The 15,692-nt window shown below is 52.9% G+C and overlaps 1 protein-coding gene across 2 annotated transcripts in view; it reads right to left on the bottom strand.

Moving 5' to 3' along the window:
• LOC147086676 (GATA-binding factor 2-like) overlaps positions 1–15,692 on the bottom strand; it is a 61,968-nt gene that overhangs the window by 17,401 nt on the left and 28,875 nt on the right. For both annotated transcript variants that reach the window (XM_085978808.1, XM_085978807.1), the window contains exons 2-3: positions 11,683–11,955; positions 3,562–4,047 (exon numbers count right to left, since the gene is read on the bottom strand). In XM_085978808.1, coding sequence (XP_085834934.1) covers positions 3,562–4,047; positions 11,683–11,899 — 703 coding nt within the window. In that variant the 5' untranslated portion in view covers positions 11,900–11,955. The remainder of the gene's footprint in view (positions 1–3,561; positions 4,048–11,682; positions 11,956–15,692) is intronic.

The raw sequence follows: 15,692 nt of genomic DNA, 5'->3' as shown, positions 1-15,692 counted from the left end.
GTCGGAGGGGCTGTACTGAGGGAGCGCCGCACTGTCGGAGGGGCGGTACTGAGGGAGCGCCGCATTGTCAGAGGGGCAGTACTGAGGGAGCGCCGCACTGTCGGAGGGGCGGTACTGAGGGAGCGCCGCACTGTCGGAGGGGCAGTACTGAGGGAGCGCCGCACTGTCGGAGGGGCAGTACTGAGGGAGCGCCGCACTGTCAGAGGGGCGGTACTGAGGGAGCGCAACACATTGCTGTTTGTGGGATCTTGCTGTGTGCAAATTGGCGTGTTTCCTACATCACAACAGTGACCACACTTCAAAAAAAATACTTCACTGGCTGTGACGTGCTGAGGTGGCGAAAGGCGCTGGAGAAATGCAAACCTTTGTGTTTGAGTAGGAAAGACTGAGGCCTGAGCGTGTGTTCTTATTGTCGTGTGTTGTTCAGAGCGGGAAAGTCTCCCTGAGTGAACATTGCTGCACCGACACCGGCTCACCTCCACAAAAATGCTCACAATTCATGGCCTCGGGACTGCTGGAGAAACCATATGAAAACCCCTCTCCAGGCCCAGCAGGTAGGGCCCCTCATCTAGGCCCCGCTTGCACACTACCGTCACAGGTAGAGGTGTGTCGTGATCGGCACCCCGTCCACCACCTTAAACATTCACTCCCTCCACCACCGGCGCACCATGGCTGCAGTGTGGACCATCTACAAGATGCACTGCAGCAACTCGCCAAGGCTTCTTCGGCAGCACCTCCCAAACCCGCGACCTCTTCCACCTAGAAGGACGAGGGCAGCAGGCACATGGGAACATCACCACCTCCAAGTTCCCCTCCAGGTTAAGAAGGCAAATGGTATGTTGGCCTTCGTAGCGAGAGGGTTTGAGTACAGGAACAAGGATGTCTTGCTGCAGTTGTACAGGGCCTTGGTGAGACCACACCTTGAGTATTGTGTGCAGTTTTGGTCGCCTGATCTGAGGAAGGATGTTCTTGCCATGGAAGGAGTTCAGCGAAGACTCACCAGGCTGATACCTGGGATGGCAGGAATGACGTATGAGGAGAGATTGGGTCGATTGGGCTTATACTCGCTGGAGTTCAGAAGAATGAGAGGGGATCTCATTGAAACTTATAAAATTCTAACAGGACTAGACAGACTAGATGCAGGAAGGATGTTCCCGATGGCGGGGGAGTCCAGAACCAGGGGTCACAGTCTAAGGATAAGGGGTAATCCATTTAGGACAGAGATGAGGAGGAATTTCTTCACCCAGAGAGTGGTGAACCTGTGGAATTCTCTACCACAGAAGGCAGTTGAGGCCAATACATTAAATATATTCAAGAAGGAGTTGGATATATTTCTTAAGGCTAAAGGGATCAAGGGATATGGGGAGATGGCAGGGACCGGGTACTGAATTTGGATGATCAGCCATGATCGCATTAAATGGCGGAGCAGGCTTGAGGGGCCGAATGGCCTACTCCTGCTCCTATCTTCTATGTTTCTATGTTTAGACTCATGAAATAACACTGGACGGCCAGCTGGTGGCGCCGTCCGAGGAGTATAAATACTCGAGCGTGGGCCCAGCTTCCCCAGGACATTGTGTAAACAGGAACTAGTGAAAGATAACTAGACTTCCATGTTTTGAAACAAGTTGATTAAAGCCTTGCTTTATACTCGAACCTAGTGCGTAGTGAGTTTTATTACGTCACACACCATCCCGACTTGGAAATATATCGGCCGTTCCTTCATCGTCGCTGGGTCAAAATCCTGCAACACCCTCCCTAACAGCACTGTGGGAGTACCTTCACCACACGGACTGCAGCGGTTCAAGAAGGCGGCTCACCGGTGACGTAAGAAAACTACTAGGCACTCGGTCTAAGCGTTAAACAAAGCTTTAATCAACTGTTTTACAACATGGAGGTCTAGTTGTGTCCTTCACTAGTTCCTGTTAAACAATGTCCTGAGCAAGCTGGGCCCGTGCCCGAGTATTTATACTCTCCCTGGACAGCGCCACCCGCAGGCCGCTCAGTATTATTTCCTAAGTCTTTCTTTCATGAATGACTGATTCATGTCAACCACCATCTTCTCAAGGGCAATTAGGGATGGGCAATAAATGCCGGCCTTGCCAGCGACGCCCACATCCCAGGAACTAATTTAAATAAAGAACCCCCACCACAGACCTTACCCAAGATATAATAGCTGAGCACTTGGAAAACAGTGACCGGATCGGACAAAGTCAACATGGATTTACAAAGTGTAAATTGTGCTTGACTAATCTACTGGAATTTTTTGAGGATGTAACTGGTAGGATAGATAATGGAGAACCAGTGGATGTGGTGTATTTGGACTTTCAGAAGGCTTTCGATAAGGTCCCGCATAAGAGATTAGCGTGCAAAGTTAAAGCACATGGGATTGGGGGCAAGGTACTGACTTGGATAGAGAACTGGTTGGCAGACAGGAAGCAAAGAGTTGGAATAAACGGCTGTTTTTCCAAGTGGCAGGCAATGACTAGTGGGGTACCGCAGGGATCGGTGCTAGGACCCCAGCTATTCACAATATATATTAATGATCTAGACGAGGGAACTAGATGTAATATCTCCAAGTTTGCAGACGACACAAAGCTGGGTGGGCGTGTGTGCTGTGCGGAGGATGCCGAGAAACTCCAGTATGATTTGGACAGGTTGGGTGATTGGGCAGATGCATGGCAGATGCAGTATAATGTGGATAAATGCGAGGTTATCCACTTTGGTGGCAAAAACAGGAAGGCAGATTATTATCTGAACGGCAATAGATTGGGAGAAGGGTAAGTGCAACGAGACCTGGGTGACCTTGTGCACCAGTCGCTGAAGGTAAGCATGCAGGTGCAGCAGGCGGTTAAGAAGGCAAATGGTATGTTGGCCTTCGTGGCGAGAGAGTTTGAGTACAGGAACAAGGATGTCTTGCTGCAGTTGTACAGGGCCTTGGTGAGATCACACCTTGAATATTGTGTGCAGTTTTGGTCGCCTTATCTGAGGAAGGATGTTCTTGCCATGGAGGGAGTGCAGCGAAGATTCATCAGGCTGATACCTGGGATGGCAGGAATGACGTATGAGGAGAGATTGGGTCGATTGAGCTTATACTCGCTGGAGTTTAGAAGAATGAGAGGGGATCTCATTGAAACTTATAAAATTCTGACAGGACTAGACAGACTAGACGCAGGAGGGATGTTCCTGATGGCCGGGGAGTCCAGAACCAGGGGTCACAGTCTAAGGATAAGGGGTAAGCCATTTAGGACAGGGATGAGGAGGAATTTCGTCACCCAGAGAGTGGTGAACCTGTGGAATTCTCTACCACAAAAGGCAGTTGAGGCCAATTCATTAAATATATTCAAGGAGTTGGATATATTTCTTAAGGTTAAAGGGAGAAGGCAGGCTCGAGGGGCTGAATGGCCTACTCCTGCTCCTATCTTCTATGTTTCTACGTTTACTGCCATGGGTGCCGATCTCACCCCCAGACCCCCGCAGGCCCTGCCCAGACAGATACGAGCTGCACAAATCTGGAGTCTCTGTGCGGCCTCCCGTCAACGGTCTCTCTGACTTGGCTCTTACCGGATGGAGATAACGACAGCTTGTGTTTGTGTTGGGCTGGGTAGCCTTCGCCGAGATAGTCGCCCACGGACTGGTAGAAGCTCCCGTTGTAGGCCGGGGGCCCACTGGCGTACGGGTGGCTGGTCAGCCCCAGCTGGACCTCCGGGCCCAGCGGCAGCAGGCTGGAGTTTAGCGGGCTGGCCCTCTCCATCTTCATGCCCTCGCAGTACTTGGGGCTCTCCTTCCCGTCCCTGCCGCTCAGGGCTGCCGCGGGCTCCGGGCTGGCTTCCTTCAGGAGGGGCGCGGCCCCGAAGCCGTAGAGGTGCTGGCTGTGGTGCGGGGCAGGTAGCCCGGAGGAGGAGGAGGAGGCGGTCTGGTACAGGGGCAGGGAGGCCTTGCCGTAGGCCCCCACCGTCGACCAGGCCCCGTTGTACGGGTGACCGACAGCCTGCCCACTCTCCATCCACTGCAGGCCGGTCAGCAAGTGAGGGGAATAAACCTGACGACCTGCGGGGAAAACAAAACTACTGGTTAGAAAACAGAAATTCTTGAAAAAGCAGCGTACAGAATCATAGACATTTACAACAACATATACAACAACTTATACACATGAAACTCTGTTAACCGGCAAAATTCAGGAGTAGGTTCAGGTAAGTTTTACTTCATATTAGTGGCAGTTCCTGGATTTGTGGCTGTGTAACCGGGGTTCCTGCACTTGTTGCTAAGCAACAGGGACGCTTGGTCTGTGGCCAGAGTTCCTGCACCTGTTGCTAAGCAACAGGGAAGCCTGGATTTGTTGCTGTGTACGGAGCTCTCGTACCTTTTAACTATAACTCTCTGTAATCTGGACTTTTTGATAAACCGGCACCAGGCCGGTCCCGTCGGTGCCGGATAACGAAGAGTTTCCTGTAGCGTGAGAACATGGCAGATGGATTATAACGTGGATAAATGTGAAGTTATCCACTTTGGTAGAAAAAACAGAAAGGCAGAGTATTTCCTAAATGGTGAAAGATTGGGGAATGCAGATGCTCAAAGGGACCTGGGTGTCCTTGCACATGAGTCACTGAAAGTGAATGTGCAGGCGCAGCAAGCCATTAGGAAGGCAAATGGTCTGCTGCCTTCATTACAAGAGGATTTGAGTACAGGAGTAAAGAAGTCTTACTCCAATTATACAGGGCCTTGGTGAGACCACGCCTGGAGTACTGTGTACAATTTTGGTCTCCTTACCTAAGGAAGGATATATTTGCCATAGAGGGAGTGCAACGAAGGTTCACGAGATTGATTCCTGGGATGGCGGGACTGTCGTATGAGAAGAGATTGAGTAAACTAGGCCTGTATTCTCTTGAATTCAGAAGAATGAGAGGGGATCTCATTGGAGCATACAAAATTATTACAGGGCTTGATAGGGTGGATGCTGGGAGAACGTTTCCCTTGGCTGGGGAGTCTAGAACCAGGGGTCACAGCCTCAGGATAAAGGGTAGGCCATTCAGGACTGAGATGAGGAGGAATTTCTTCACTCAGAGGGCAGTGAATCTTTGGAATTCTCTGCCCCAGAGGGCTGTGGAGGCTCAGTCATTGGGTATATTCAAAACAGAAGTCGATAGATTTCTGACTAGTAAGGGCATCAAGGGATATGGCGCTAGGGCTGGTGAATGGAGCTGAGGCAGAAGATCAGCCATGACCTCATTGAATGGCGGAGCAGGCTCGAAGGTCCGAATGGCCGACTCCTGCTCCTATTTCTTATGTTCTTAATGTAGTAAAACGTCCTAAGGCGCTGCACAGGTGTATTTTAAGACAAAAAAACTTGATCCACATAAGGATAAATTAGGGCAGGTGACCAAAAGCTTGGTCAAAGGGGTCGGTTTTAAGGAGCGTCTTAAAGGAGGAGAGAGAGGTAGCGAGGCGGAGTGGTTCAGGGAGGGAATTCCAGAGCTCGGGGCCCCAGGCGGCTGAAGGCACGGCCGCCAATGGCGGCGCGATGGAAATCGGGGGATGCTCAAGAGGTCAGAATTGGAGGAGCGCAGAGGTCTCGGAGGTTTGTAGGGGCTGGAGGAGGTTACAGAGATAGGGAGGGGGCGAGGAGGCCATGGAGGGATTTGAAAACAAGGATGAGAATATTGAAATCGAGGCGCTGCTTAACCGGGAGCCAATGTAGGTCAGCGAGCACAGGGGTGATGGGCGAACGGGACTGGGAGCGAGTTAGGACATGGACAGCCGAGTTTTGGATGGCCTCTAGTTTACAGAGGGTAGAATGTGGGAGGCCGGCCAGGAGTGTGTTAGAATAGACGAGTCTAGAGGAGGAAGGTTTCAGCTTTTATCAGCTGTGGCTCAGTGGGTTGAACTCTCGCCTCCGAGCCAGAAGGTTCTGGGTTCAAGTCCCACTCCAGAGACTTGAGCACAAAATACAGGCTGTCACTCCCAGTGCAGTACTGAGGGAGCGCCGCACTGTCGGAGGGGCGGTACTGAGGGAGCGCCGCACTGTCGGAGGGGCGGTACTGAGGGAGCGCCGCACTGTCGGAGGGGCGGTACTGAGGGAGCGCCGCACTGTCGGAGGGGCGGTACTGAGGGAGCGCCGCACTGTCGGAGGGGCGGTACTGAGGGAGCGCCGCACTGTCGGAGGGGCGGTACTGAGGGAGCGCCGCACTCTCGGAGGGGCAGTACTGAGAGAGCGCCGCACTGTCGGAGGGGCGGTACTGAGGGAGCGCCGCACTGTCGGAGGGGCAGTACTGAGGGAGCGCCGCACTGTCGGAGGGGCGGTACTGAGGGAGCGCCGCACTGTCGGAGGGGCGGTACTGAGGGAGCGCCGCACTGTCGGAGGGGCAGTACTGAGGGAGCGCCGCACTGTCGGAGGGGCGGTACTGAGGGAACGCTGTACTGTCGGAGGGGCGGTACTGAGGGAGCGCCGCACTGTCGGAGGGGCGGTACTGAGGGAACGCTGTACTGTCGGAGGGGCAGTACTGAGGGAGCGCCGCACTGTCGGAGTGCCGGTACTGAGGGATGCCGAACTGTCGGAGGTGTCGTCTTTCGAATGAGACATTAAACCGAGGCCCCGTCTGCTCTCTTGGGTGAATGTAAAAGATACCACGGCCACTATTGGAAGAAGAGCAGGGGGGCGTTCTCCACGGTGTCCTGGGGTCAATATTTATCCCTCAACGAACATCACTAAAAACAGATGATCCGGTCATTATCACGTTGCTGTTTGTGGGAGCTTGCTGTGCACAAATTGGCTGCCGCGTTTCCCACATTACAACAGTGACCACACTTCAAAAAAAGTCCTTCATTGCCTGTGAAGCGCTTTGGGACGTCCTGAGGTGGTGAAAGGCGCTGGAGAAACACGAGTCTGTCTTTTGTTTTCAGTGCCTGTTGCAGCTCTCTCACCGCCCCCCACACCCTCCCTTTGACAAAAGAAAAGTGACATCAATCTAGTCATTCGTGTGGAAATGACTTATGTAATAATACTGGGCGGCCTGCTGGTGGCGCTGTCCAGGGAGAGTATAAATACTCGGACGCGGGCCCAGCTTGCGCAGGACATTGTTTAACAGGAACTAGTGAAGAACACAACTGGACCTCCATGTTGTAAAACAGTTGATTAAAGCTTTGTTTAACGCTTAGACCAAGTGCCTAGTAATTTTCTTATGTCAAAAGGTTTGCCAGTTAATCATTTCACGGCAACACTGCCGCTTCACAATCCCCTCGGAGTCGGTCAATATCAGGCGCGGTGCGGCCCGTACTCGTGTACGTCCCCAGGTTACAGGTCCCTGCTGGTTTAGCTGATCGGAGTTAGGGTGACGGAGGCTCCCCGCCCCCGAGGCCCCTGGACGAAGGGAGCAGATGAAGTCAGCCAGGGCTCGTGGCTCCTGATGGCAGGCCATTGCAGTGGAGACCACTGACATGATAAATCCTCTGGCAGCCAAATAACCTCGCGCGCCGGGATGGTCAGACGACACCGGGGGTTGGGCAGGGGCGGTCAAGCCTCTCTGGATCCTGCAGGAGAAGATCGCAGGAGGGGGAGAAAACCCCTCGGAATTTGGAACGAAAATTGGGTGGGATAAGGAGAGGAGTAACAGTCGCGCCACACAAGTGCCGGGCAATGACCATCTCCAGCATGAGAGAGTCTAACCATCGTCCCTTGACATTCAACGGCATTAACATCGCCGAATCCCCCACCATCAACATCCTGGCAGGGCTCAACATTGACCAGAAACATAACTGGACCAGCCACATAAATACTGTGGCAACAAAAGCAGGTCAGAGGCTGGGTATTCTGCGGCGAGTGTCTCACCTCCTGACTCCCCAAAGCCTTTCCACCATCTACAAGGCACAAGTCAGGAGTGTGATGGAATACTCTCCACTTGCCTGGATGAGTTGCAGCTCCAACAACACTCGAGAAGCTCGACACCATCCAGGACAAAGCAGCCCGCTTGATCGGCACCCCATCCACCACCTTAAACATTCACTCCCTCCACCACCGGCGCACCGTGGCTGCAGTGTGGACCATCTACAAGATGCACTGCAGCAACTCGCCACGGCGTCTTCGGCAGCACCTCCCAAACCCGTGACCTCTTTCACCTAGAAGGACAAGGGCAGCAGGCGCTCGGGAACACCACCACCTCCAAGGTCCCCTCCAAGTCACACACACCATCCTGACTTGGAAATGTATCTGGCCATTCCTTCATCGTCGCTGGGTCAAAATCCTGGAACTCCCTCCCTAACAGCGCTGTGGGAGCACCTTCACCACACGGACTGCAGCGGTTCAAGAAGGCGGCTCACCACCACCTTCTCAAGGGGCAATTAAGGATGGGCAATAAATGCCGGCCTTGCCAACGACGCCCACATCCCAGGAACGAATAATTAAAAAAATAATAAAATTCGACAGGGTTTCAACTCGAAGCTGGTCCCCATAGGAGGGAGGAATGCCATGTCACTTCAGTAATATGTGCAGTGTTACAATTTCCTGACTGTTGTACGTTATCTATCAAAGTAATCAGCCACGTTTATAGATAAAGCCTCTCTTCCGCTGTCTCAGCTCCATCCATCCCACCAGCACAGGCTGCTCGAGAAAGAACAAACTCGCGTTTCTCCAGCGCCTTTCACCACCTCAGGACGTCCCAAAGCGCGTCACAGCCAATGAAGGACTTTCTGAAGTGTGGTCACTGTTGTAATGTGGGAAATGCGCACAGCAAGCTCCCACAAACAGCCAATGTGATAATGACCAGATCATCTGTTTTTAGTGATGTTGGTTGAGGGATAAATATTGGCCCCAGGACCCCGGGGAGAACTCCCCCCTGCTCTTCTTCCAATAGTGACCGCGGGATCTTTTACATCCACCTGAGAGGGCAGACGGGGCCTCGGGTTTAATGTCTCATCCGAAAGACAGTACCTCCCACAGTGCGGCGCTCCCTCTGTACCGCCCCTCCGACAGTGCGGCGCTCCCTCAATACCGCCCCTCCGACAGTGCGGCGCTCCCTCAGTACTGCCCCTCCGACAGTGAGGCGATCCCTCGGCACTGCCCCTCCGACAGTGCGGCGCTCCCTCAGTACCGCCCCTCCGACAGTGCGGCGCTCCCTCAGTACCACCCCTCCGACAGTGCGGCGCTCCCTCAGTACTGCCCCTCCGACAGTGCGGTGCTCCCTCAGTACCGCCCCTCCGACAGTGCGGTGCTCCCTCAGTACTGCCCCTCCGACAGTGCGGCACTCCCTCAGTACCGCCCCTCCGACAGTGCGGCGCTCCCTCAGTACCGCCCCTCCGACAGTGCGGCGCTCCCTCAGTACCGCCCCTCCGATAGTGCGGCGCTCCCTCAGTACCGCCCCTCCGACAGTGCGGCGCTCCCTCAGTACTGCCCCTCCGACAGTGCGGCGCTCTCTCAGTACTGCCCCTCCGACAGTGCGGCGCTCTCTCAGTACCGCCCCTCCGACAGTGCGGCGCTCCCTCAGTACTGCCCCTCCGACAGTGCGGCGCTCCCTCAGTACTGCCCCTCCGACAGTGCGGCGCTCCCTCAGTACTGCCCCTCCGACAGTGCGGCGCTCCCTCAGTACTGTGGGCCATCAGCGGCAGCAGAATTGTATTCCACCACAATCTGTAATCTCATGGCCCAGCATATCCCTCACTCTACCATTACCATCAAGCCAGGGGACCAACCCTGGTTCAATGAGGAGTGTAGAAGAGCATGCCAGGAGCAGCACCAGGCATAACTAAAAATGAGGTGCCAACCTGGGGAAGCTGCAACACAGGGCTACATGCATGCTAAACAGCGGAAGCAACATGCTACAGACAGAGCTAAGCGATCCCACAATCAACGGATCAGATCAAAGTTCTGCAGTCCTGTCACATCCAGTCGTGAATGGTGGTGGACCATTGAACAACTAACGGGAGGAGGCGGCTCCATGAATATCCCCATCCTGAATGCTGGTGGAGCCCAGCACGTGAGTGCAAAAGACAAGGCTGAAGCGTTTGCAACCATCTTCAGCCAGAAGTGTCGAGTGGATGATCCATATTGGCCTCTTCCTGAGGTCCCCACCATCACAGAAGCCAGTCTTCAGCCAATTATATTCACTCCATGTGATATCAAGAAACGGCTGAGTGCACTGGATACAGCAAAGGCTCTGGGCCCCGACAACATCCCAGCTCTCGTGCTGAAGACTTGTGCTCCAGAACTAGCCGCGCCTCTAGCCAAGCTGTTCCAGTACAGCTACAACACTGGCATCTACCCAACACTGTGGAAAATCCATTCTGGCCAATTACTGCCCCATCAGTCTACTCTCAATCATCAGCAAAGTGATGGAAGGTGTTGTCGACAGTGCTATCAAGCAGTACTTACTCACCAATAACCTGCTCATTGATGCCCAGTTTGGGTTCCGCCAAGACCACTCGGCTCCAGACCTCATTACAGCCTTAGTCCAAACATGGACAAAGGAGCTGAATTCCAGAGGTGAGGTGAGAGTGACTGCCCTTGACATCAAGGCAGCATTTGACCGAGTGTGGCATCAAGGAGCCCTAGTAAAACTGAAGTCAATGGGAATCAGGGGGCGAAAACTCTCCACTGGCTGGAGTCATACCTAGCACAAAGGAAGATGGTTGTGGTGGTTGAAAGTCAATCATCACAGCCCCAGGACATCGCTGCAGGAGTTCCTCAGGGCAGTGTCCTAGGCCCATCCATCTTCAGCTGCTTCATCAATGACCTTCCCTCCATCATAAGGTCAGAAATGAGGATGTTCACTGATGACTGCACAGTGTTCAGTGCCATTCGAAACTCCTCAGATAATGAAGCAGTCCATGCCCACATGCAACAAGACCTGGACGACGTTCAGGCTTGGGCTGATAAGTGGCAGGAAACATTCGCACCACACAAGTGCCAGGCAATGACTATCTCCAACAAGCGAGAGTCTAACCACCTCCCCTTGACATTCAATGGCATTACCATCGCCGAATCCCCCACCGTCAACATCCTCGGGGGGTCACCATTGACCAGAAACTTAACTGGACCAGCCACATAAATACTGTGGCTACAAGAGCAGGTCAGAGGCTGGGTATTCTGCGGCGAGTGTCTCACCTCCTGACTCCCCAAAGCCTTTCCACCATCTACAAGGCACAAGTCAGGAGTGTGATGGAATACTCTCCACTCGCCTGGATGAGTGCAGCTCCAACAACACTCGAGAAGCTCGACACCATCCAGGACAAAGCAGCCCGCTTGATTGGCACCCCGTCCACCACCTTAAACATTCACTCCCTCCACCACCGGCGCACCGTGGCTGCAGTGTGGACCATCTACAAGATGCACTGCAGCAACTCGCCAAGGCTTCTTCGGCAGCACCTCCCAAACCCGCCACCTCTTCCACCTAGAAGGACAAGGGCAGCAGGCGCACGGGAACACCACCACCTCCAAGTTCCCCTCCGAGTCACACATACCATCCTGACTTGGAAATATATCGGCCGTTCCTTCATCGTCGCTGGGTCAAAATCCTGGAACTCCCTCCCTAACAGCGCTGTGGGAGCACCTTCACCACACGGGACTGCAGCGGTTCAAGAAGGCGGCTCACCACCACCTTCTCAAGGGCGACTAGGGGATGGGCAATAAATGCCAGCCTCGCCAGCGACGGCCGCAGCCCGTGAACGAATTTTCAAAAAAAGCAGCGATTTACTCACCGTGCCGGTAGCCTCCGAGAGCCCGGCCGTGCATCGGGCTGGTGTAGTACGGCTGCACCAGGCCGCCCTCGCCCTCGGCGTGGCTGTAGAAGATGTCCGCGTCGGTGCCGGCGGGCTGCAGCGGGGTCTCGTCCGCGTAGTGGAGCAGGGGCTCCTGCCCGGCGCTCAGCAAGGGGTGGTGGGGCAGCCAGCGGGGCTGGTCTGGTGACTCCTCCATCTCCCTCGTCAAAGGCTCGAGCTCTTCCGCCCAGCAGATCCTACCGCACGCTCAACCTGAAAAGGAGGTTATGAAATAATATAGGTTTTTATTAATCAATCCGGGGCTGTGGCAAGGCCACTGAACTGTCAAAAGCTGCAGCCTCTGCTTTCTGGTCTGGAGAGATCTCTAACTGAGTCTGAGTAGAAGGACTCAAGTTAGAAGACAGACTGTCAGTGTTTGACAGCCTCACAGAGCTGTCAAACGCTGATTTTTCATCTGTCAAAAGCTCTTGACAGATGAAATGTCAATCACTGACGTCACCGGTAACCAGGTGTCCCTTAATTGGCCTGCTGAGCCCGCTGGGCGGACTTAACAAGGTCAATCAAGGGAACATAGCGTGGGTTGGCCACAAGTCGATGGAGGCGGGGCTACAACCCAAAAAGTGGGAGTCCCACCTCCATCACGTCCCCAGTGACAAAATCCAGCCCCTGGAGTACTGTGTGCAGTTTTGGTCTCCTTACCTAACGAAGGATATACTTACCATAGAGGGAGTGCAGCGAAGGTTCACCAGACTGATTCCTGGGATGGCAGGACTGTCGTATGAGGAGAAATTGGGTCGACTAGGCCTGTATTCACTAGAGTTTAGAAGAATGAGAGGGGATCTCATTGAAACGTGTAAAATTAAGACAGGGTTAGACAGACTGGATGTAGGGAGGATGTTTCCCCTGGCTGTGGGGGGGGGGGCTCTAGAACGAGGGGGTCACAGTCTCAGGATACGGGGTAGGACATTTAGGACTGAGATGAGGAGAAATTTCTTCACTCAGAGGGCGGTGAACCTGTGGAATTCTCTACCACAGAAGGCTGTGGAGGCCAAGTCACTGAATATATTTAAGAAGGAGATGGATAGGTTTCTAGACACAAAAGGCATCAAGGGGTATGGGGAGAGAGTGGGAATATGGTATACATAGAAACATAGAAGATAGGAGCAGGAGTAGGCCATTTGGCCCCTCGAGCCTGTTCCGCCATTCAATGCGATCATGGCTGATCGTCCAAATTCAGTACCCTGTCCCTGCCTTCTCCCCATATCCCTTGATCCCTTTAGCCTTAAGAAATATATCCAACTCCTTCTTGAATATATTTAATGAATTGGCCTCTACTGCCTTCTGTGGTAGAGAATTCCACAGGTTCACCACTCTCTGGGTGAAGAAATTCCACCTAATTTCTGTCCTAAATGGCTTATCCTTAGAATGTGAACCCTGGTTCTGGACTCCCCGACCATCGGGAACATCCTTCCTGCATCTACTCTGTCTAGTCCTGTTAGAATTTTATAAGTTTCAATGAGATCCCCTCTCATTCTTCTAAACTCCAGCAAGTATAAGCCCAATCGACCCAATCTCTCCTCATACATCATTCCTGCCATCCTCAGATAAGGCGACCAAAACTGCACACAATACTCAAGGTGTGGTCTCACCAAGGCCCTGTACAACTGCAGCAAGACATCCTTGTTCCTGTACTCAAACCCTCTCGCTACGAAGGCCAACATACCATTTGCCTTCTTAACTGCCTGCTGCACCTGCATGCTTACCTTCAGCGACTGGTGCACAAGGACACCCAGGTCTCGTTGCACTTCCCCTTCTCCCAATCTATTGCCATTCAGATAATAATCTGCCTTCCTGTTTTTGACACCAAAGTGGATAACCTCGCATTTATCCACGTTATATTGCATCTGCCCAATCACCCAACCTGTCCAAATCATCCTGGAGTTTCTCGGCATCCTCCTCACAGCACACATACCCACCCAGCTTTGTGTCGTCTGCAAACTTGGAGATATTACATCTAGTTCCCTTATCTAGATCATTAATATATATTGTGAATAGCTGGGGTCCAAGGACCGATCCCTGCGGTACCCCACTAGTCACTGCCTGCCACTCGGAAAAAGACCCGTTTATTCCAACTCTTTGCTTTCTGTCTGCCAACCAGTTCTCTATCCAAGTCAATACCTTGCCCCCAATCCCATGTGCCTTAACTTTACACGCTAATCTCTTATGCGGGACCTTATCGAAAGCCTTCTGAAAGTCCAAATACACCACATCCACTGGTTCTCCCTTATCTATTTTACCAGTTACATCCTCAAAAAATTCCAGTAGATTAGTCAAGCACGATTTACCTTTTGTAAATCCATGTTGACTTTGTCCGATCCTGTCACTGTTTTCCAAGTGCTCAGCTATTATATCTTTTATAATGGACTGCAGCATTTTCCCCACTACCGATGTCAGGCTGTAATTCCCCGTTTTCTCTCTACCACCTTTTTTGAATAGTGGGGTAACATCAACTACCCTCCAATCCATGGGCACTGTTCCAGATTCCATCGAATGTTGGAAGATGATCAGCAATGCATCTGGAAGATGATCAGCAATATTGAGATAGAGGATCAGCCATGATCATATTGAATGGCGGAGCAGGCTCGAAGGGCCGAATGGCCGACTCCTGCTCCTATTTTTCTGTGTTTCTGTTTCTTGAACCGCTGCAGTCCCGTGTGGTGAAGGTGCTCCCACAGCGCTGTTAGGGAGGGAGTTCCAGGATTTTGACCCAGCGACGATGAAGGAACGGCCCGATATGTGTCCAAGTTGGGTTAGTGTGCGGTCTGATGTGCGGCGAGCGGTGATTGGACGCACTCTCGCCTCAGGGGCAGAAGGTCGTGGGTTCCGAGTCCCACTCCAGAGAGTCGGGCACATAATCCCGTCTGACACTCTCCCGGTGCCAGTACCGGTGGAGGTGCCGTCCTTTCAGGTGAGGCCGAGGCCCCGTCTGCCCGTCCGAGTGGGTCTTCAAGGTCCCACGGCCACCGCTGGGAGAAGGGACGGCAGTTCTCCCCAGGGTCCTGGGCCAAGGTTCCTCCCTCTACAACACCCACCGCCAGCGCACCCATCTGCTTACTGCTTGCGAGACGCTGTGGTCGCGACAGTCACTGTCTCTCACAAGCACTTCGAGAAGCTTTGATGAGATGAGAGAGTGCGAGATGAATAAGAAAGTCTGGAAAATATGTCTGGGCTTTATCTCGTGGCCCCGTGACCTGTTTCACCCCGCAGCCAGTTCGTCCCAGCTCAGCAGTCACACAGGAAATGAGGCGCCCAAGTTAAACTTTGCAGTAAAAATGCACAGGGGATCTGAAGTGATCGAGGGCTAGATTTTATTCATCACTAGTATCTGACATCACAAACTGCTGTGAGTCATCCTTACTCAGGAACCCAGTACAGTGACCCTTACCCTGAATACACAGAGACTGTGTACAGTGACCTTTACCCTGAATAAACAGGGACCGTGTACAGTAACCTTTACCCTGAATAAACAGGGACCGTGTACAGTGACCCTTACCCTGAATAAACAGGGATAGTGTACAGCAACCTTTACCCTGAATAAACAGGGTTCGTGTACAGTAACCTTTACCCTGAATAAACAGGGTCCGTGTACAGTAACCTTTACCCTGAATAAACAGAGACCGTGTACAGTGACCCTTACCCTGAATAAGCAGGCACCGTGTACAGTGACCCTTACCCTGAATAAACAGAGACCCTGTACAGTAAGCTTTACCCTGAATAAACAGGGACCCCGTACAGTGACCCTTACCCTGAATAAACAGAGACCGTGTACAGTGACCCTTACCCTGAATAAACAGCGACCGTGTACAGTGACCCTTACCCGGAATAAACAGGGACACTGTACAGTGACCCTTACCCTGAATACACAGAGACTGTGTACAGTGACCCTTACCCTGAATAAACAGGGACCGTGTACAGTGACCCTTACCCTG

The sequence above is a fragment of the Somniosus microcephalus genome, unplaced genomic scaffold, assembly GCF_052327205.1.
Source record: "Somniosus microcephalus isolate GS21.2 unplaced genomic scaffold, FLI_Smic_1.0 unresolved_chr7, whole genome shotgun sequence".
Taxonomy (NCBI): Eukaryota; Metazoa; Chordata; class Chondrichthyes; order Squaliformes; family Somniosidae; genus Somniosus; species Somniosus microcephalus.
This window is presented reverse-complemented; position numbering and strand designations above follow the sequence as displayed.